This window comes from Dipodomys merriami, unplaced genomic scaffold (genome assembly GCF_024711535.1).
Source record: "Dipodomys merriami isolate MVZ:Mamm:240054 unplaced genomic scaffold, mDipMer1.0.p SCAF_1, whole genome shotgun sequence".
Lineage (NCBI taxonomy): Eukaryota > Metazoa > Chordata > Mammalia > Rodentia > Heteromyidae > Dipodomys > Dipodomys merriami.
In genome coordinates this window covers 46,177,145-46,183,144 of record NW_027202270.1, presented here as the reverse complement: position 1 = coordinate 46,183,144, position 6,000 = coordinate 46,177,145, and the positions used below count along the sequence as shown (strand labels likewise).

Here is a 6,000-nt window from a genome sequence, read left to right as displayed (position 1 = left end):
GTGAAGAAAGTTTAAAATGACTCAGGTATCTCTTCCCCTTTCTTTCTGCCTCATCAGTCATTATAATCATGGCCATTACTGATCAAAAGCACACTTTACACCAGGCTTTGGGCCACACTCCTTACGTACAGTTTCACACGGAACTCCCATAGCTCATTGAGATTAACATCAGGAGGATGGCCCTACCCTTACCCTGAAAGTAATGTTGAGAAGTGGTCTTCCTGACAAATGACTGTGTCATTAGGACATAGGAACACTAGCTGTCATCTCAGTGAATGACTGCAATTGTTGACAGCAATTGTTGTCTAATCGTGAATCTGACTTTCGTGCTACTTCCTAGAGTCCTGTTTGCTTTCTTCCCTCTTAACTTACTCCCACATATCATAGACACCACCAAAATGGATGCAGAGATTTGTGGATTTTTCAAGCAACTAGCTTATGGATTTGTGTCTAGAAAAAAAACAATGGCAAGGAATTAGTGAAGCAGAAAGCAATCAAGCTTTCTTTTTTCCCCAGTAAAATACGAGTGATTTGTGATAGAGACATAAGAAATACACCAGTCTGATAAAATACACATTTATTAGAAAATTTTCAGCAGCAGCATTTCCAGTTGCATGTCTAATCAAAGTAATTACAATCAACACTCAAAATACAAATATTTTGAGAGCTCAGGATTAAAATAATCAGTAGTACGTTTCATCCATCCATTCATCCACCCATTCATTCTTGTTTAACAAATGTGCAATTTGAGCACAGAGAGGCAGGAACACTCCTGGCTGTGGAAACTGTATATTCCTGTCATGGTTCTTGTTCTTCAGACTAGACCAGCTACAATGAGAAGATCAGGGTTATCGGAACATCCTGACTCCAATGGACAGATTTAGGCAAAGGACCTGAAAAAAGGCTCAGTGAGAATGGTTTCCCTTTCTATTCATGTTCAACTCAGGAAATAAATAGTCAATAGAATGATATCTTCACACACAGAAAGCAAAGCCTAGCTGAGGCTTTGCAGTTTAGGAATGTGTTGCACCTTGCTTTATGCAGACATGGATTTGGTTTGAGTCATTCAGCTACTGAGCTCCAGTCACTAGGGGTTGGTGACCACCAGAAATGCTGGGCAAGGGCTTACATTGCTCTAAGGAAAAAAGCTCATTCAGTCGAATACCAACTCAGTGTAGGTGACATGTTTGCTTTATCACATGGGGATTTCCTTCAGACATTAAAAATAACAATGGTGACTTGGCAGCTAGTCGGAGAACACGTGAAGCTGTAGCTGGTGAGACAACAGAAATGTGCAGACAGGTGAAATGCATTCACAACCCCTAAATTCTGTATCATCTGAAGCATCTCTAGGCAAATCCAGATGTCTATACAGAGACTATGGCCTCTAGCCATGCACCTATTAATCAAGCCGACATGTAATTTTGAGCAGTAATTAACTGCTGATGCACTTAATTAATGAACCCAAGAATGGATTCCTTTCCTGAATAGCTTTAAAGGAAACACAAATAATAACACATGATCAAAGGTCTAAGTCCATTCTAATGATCACCAACCAAGTCAACAGGTAATTTTATTTGCAAATTCAGTGATGTGATAATCTTCCCAAAATTTACAAATGTACAATATATTTATAGCATCACCTTCAGACAACTTCAGTGCAAAGATATACATATAGTACATCGTGATAATTATTTGTAAAAATATGAAACAGCATGAGTAAAAAACACACACACATAAGACATATCTGACTCCAGGCAACCCGAGAAAAATATATTTTTTGTACAGTATTTTTTTTATAAAGTACTGAATGTTATCTCTTTTCATTTGTTTGTAAAAAATATACGTGCAAAAGTGTGTTTCTAATTATTCCCTAAATAACCAATGTGGCTAGGCCTCTGAATCTTCTTTAACAAGATTTGCAGTGTCTTTGAATGTGTCTTCTGTTGCAGTGTAGCCTATGCTGGGGTCTCTTTTGGAAGACACTTTCTCAGGGACAGAGGGGGATGGAGGAGGGGCCACGGCCACGCCTTCCTTTGGCTCATTGTCCATCTGCAATCACAATGAAATGGGAATCAACTCCTTAGTCCCAACCAACCACACTAGTCACAGTTTTGTGCCAAGATGAATCTTGGCCAGATTTCTCGCAAGAATCTAAGAGGCTATTCAAATTGTTTCTAACAGCGTTAGGCTAAGGACAATGGTTAAAAATTACCTCTGCATAGATGGGATTTTCAAAGTTGCTGGTTTGTTTGAGTTTTCTTTTGAAGATACTCCATTTTGAGGTCTGAATTAAAAAAAAAAAAAAGAAGAAGAAGGAAATAAAAAACTTGAATAATGGAGTTTTTCATAGGTTTCTCTTCTTTTGATTCAAATTGTAAGCCTACTTCCCATGAAAGCAATCATTTGGAACAAGGCTCATGTGATAGATTTTTCAATTCTTCCTAGAGTCCCTGAACAGTAACTGAAATTCTTCAGACTGTTTTCATATAATCTGTACCTGCCAATAATCTAGAAGCTTTGCCACACAGGTAATTGTGACTACTTTGGTCAAGGAAGACAAATGAAGCTAAGATATACACATTTTGGGGAGGGAAAGAAGTTTCTAGAGCTCTCTACAAACCAGAGGGAAAAGATAAATTGTAAAACTCCTTTCCTAAATTGGACAATTCAAGAATAGCCACTCAACCAGATACCAGTGACTCACATCTATAATCCTAGCTATTCAGGAGTCTGAGATTTGAGGATCAAGGCTCAGAGTAGAAAAGTCCTTGTGACTTAATCTCCAATTAACCAGCAAAAATTCTGAACTGGAGGCATGGCTCTAATGGTGCAGCTATGAGCTGAAAAGCTGAGCAAGAATACAAGGCCTATGCCACATGACAGTGGCTCATACCTGTAATCCTAGCTGCTCAAGAGGCTGAGATTTGAGGATCATGGTTCAAAAACTAGCCTAGGCAGGAAAGTTTGTAAGACTCTTACCTCCAAATTAACCAGCAATAATAATAACAATGATCATGATCATGATAAAGCTGGAAGTGGAACGGTGGCTCAAATGAGGGCTAGCTTTGAGCAAAAAATTTCAGGGACAGTGCCCAGGCCTTGAATCTAAGCCCGGGGCAGGCAAAGAAAGGAAGGAAGGAAGGAAGGAAGGAAGGAAGGAAGGAAGGAAGGAAGGAAGGAAGGAAGGAAGGAAGGAAGGAAGGAAGGAAGGAAGGAAGGAAAGAGGGAGGGAGGGAGGGAAGGAAGGAAGGAAGGAAGGAAGGAAGGAAGGAAGGAAGGAAGGAAGGAAGGAAGGAAGGAGGAAGGAAGGAAGGAGAAAGAAAGAAAGAAAGAAAGAGAGAGAGAAAGAAAGAGAGAAAGAAAGAAAGAGAGAAAGAAAGAAAGAGAGAAAGAAAGAAAGAGAGAAAGAAAGAGAGAAAGAAAGAGAGAAAGAAAGAAAGAAAGAAAGAAAGAAAGAAAGAAAGAAAGAAAGAAAGAAAGAAAGAAAGAAAGAAAGGAAGGAAGGAAGGAAGGAAGGAAGGAAAGAAGAAGGAAAGGAAGGAAGGAAGGAAGGAAAAGAAGAGAAATAAAAGAAAAGAAAAAAAAGAAAATTAAAAAGAAATGAAAAAGAATACAAGGCCCTGAGTTCAAGCACCAAAGGGGAAAGGGCACCAAAGCAGCAGAGTGGCCACTCTCACTTCATTTTCCCCTGTTAACCATCACAACAACAACAACAATAACAACTATAACTTACTGAGTGCTTACTATGTGTCAGGGATTATTCTTAGAGTTTTACAAGTTTCTGATTTGATCTCAGCAACCCCTTGAGGAAGGTCCCTTTATTATCCTTGTAAGATAAGAGTCATAAATAAAGATTAAGTAGTTCAGTTGTGGTCATGAGAACCAGCCACAAGTACTCAAGGGACTCAGAGGACTCTAATCTGGAGAGTCCAAAGAGAAACTCCCTAGGTGATGGTGGGTGGCCCCACCCCTCATGGAACCATGCCTGTCCTGCTAGCCACAGCTCTGACTACAAAGTTCAAAACCTGGGAGGAGACAAAGGAACAGACACCCTACTCCTGCCACATTTTCTGGAGTGTCTTACTCTGGGAAAGGTGAGGAGCACATGGCTACTGGAGAAGTGGACAGCGCCATTCACAAACCCACGTTTAAGGAGCCCTATTCTATACAGGATACCACCCCGGAAAGAGGAGACAGGAATTCAGAACCCTGCCTCTAGAAATTACCCTGAATTAGAAAATACATTACTGGAAGATTTTAGAGAGGGCCAGGGATTACACACTGCCCTATAATTCACAGAGCACTTTCTGAGGTACAAGGAACTAGGTACCTAATATTCTGAGCACCCATGAGGACTGTCATGCTCTGAGATAAAATAGTCTATCAGGATCAAGCAGCTGGAGCTGGCACAACGGCATACGTACGTGTGCATTCGGACTAGCTATAGACTGTCCATTAACACATTTGAGTTTTACATCAAATGTGTTCACTGAAATTCTCTCTACATGACAGCCTAAAATTGCAAAGGTCACTCTAGCAGGTGTGATAAACTCCATCAAGTAGTGTTTTTCTTCTTTTAATCTCTAGTATTACACACTGCATGGCTCAGGGAGGGTAATAATGTTACAGGATGAACGGTCTAACAAACAGGAATGATGAAGTCAGATGACTAGATGAAAAGAATGTAAATTAGTGCCATCTGGTGCTAACTATGAGTAACAACAGAGCTGAGACCATACATCATTAAAGAAAAGAGTCTTAAGGAAGGGTTATTTCAGGAGTCACCGCTGTTACCTGAGTCCCATCAGCACTGGGGGAAGTTGGCTTTGGCTCTGGCTCTATCTCAGAAGGATCTATAGGACTTCCATAATTCTTGTTTTCCACATTTTCAGATACAGTCACCTGTGAACATTTCAAATGCTTATCCAATTTTGAAATAATTCAGTAACAAGCAACTTTGCCATAAAGTTCTTTATAAAGTCTTTGATTCTGTGTGTACCTTGGTCTCTCACAGACATGACCAGACAAATAAGCCTGGCAACCTAGACCCCCAAATCAAAAGCACCAGCCACTAAATCACATCATTTAATCCTAGAAGGCAAATATCTTCCACAATCCAGTGACAATTCCTATAATTTCTGTGACTTTATTCCTGTTGTTGATCACATTTTTGAATAAAAGATATCCTCATTTTATACTGGCAGCCCAATACTAGAAGGACAGCATGTACAGGGGCCCAAATTTACTCATGAGAGAGAATCCTATATTTAAATATATATGAGTATTATAAAAATATGTAAAGGCACAGTGGAATATGCCTTTACATAGTTTTATAATACTCATTTGATTCTAAGTTTCCTCCTTAACCCCAAATTACCTTGAATATCCAAATTATAGAATGCAATTTTCTCCTTTCCTAACACTTTACACTAACCATTTTGTATCTTCTCAAACTTGTCTATGTGTTTGTATGCATGGCCTCATTTTATTTTAACTGAACATGTCAGCATGAAATGTCACATCTATTCCATCAAGTATTAAAGTCTTGCTGTCTATTATCAAAGAATCAGGCAAAATGACTCCAAGAGTCAAAGATTTCTGTACTTAGGAAAACTCTTTCTATTTTACTAAAATATGCCACATGTTGGATCTGAAAGGAGTATGGGTGTGAGCATTGAAAGTTCTGCATTGTCAATAGCGTCATAGTTGCTTGGACAAATGCAGGTGGACACAGGCAAGTTCTGGATATGAAAAGTTCTTTTCCTTTACCTGCACCAGCTGTTCTTAAAGATGCTGAATAGTAAGGGCTGAATGAGAGAAGATAGATAGATAGATAGATAGATAGATAGATAGATAGATAGATAGATAGATAGATAGATAGATAGATAGATAGATAGAGCTCCGTAATTTCCAGAAAAGTCTAGCAAAGGCAAGCTTGGGAGACTCCCCTCCCTTTAACCTGCTTAGACCACAGCTGTGTGACCAGCTACTCCCTCA

At 39.4% G+C, this 6,000-nt stretch overlaps 1 protein-coding gene across 1 annotated transcript in view; it reads right to left on the bottom strand.

Moving 5' to 3' along the window:
• Positions 1-560: 560 nt before the first annotated feature.
• The window catches only part of Lrp2 (LDL receptor related protein 2), a 196,126-nt gene continuing 190,686 nt past the window's right edge, over positions 561-6,000 (bottom strand). Inside the window, exons 77-79 of the mRNA XM_070021406.1 lie at positions 4,798-4,905; positions 2,216-2,287; positions 561-2,052 (exon numbers count right to left, since the gene is read on the bottom strand). Of these exons, the coding sequence (XP_069877507.1) occupies positions 1,891-2,052; positions 2,216-2,287; positions 4,798-4,905 (342 nt within the window). The 3' untranslated portion in view covers positions 561-1,890. The remainder of the gene's footprint in view (positions 2,053-2,215; positions 2,288-4,797; positions 4,906-6,000) is intronic.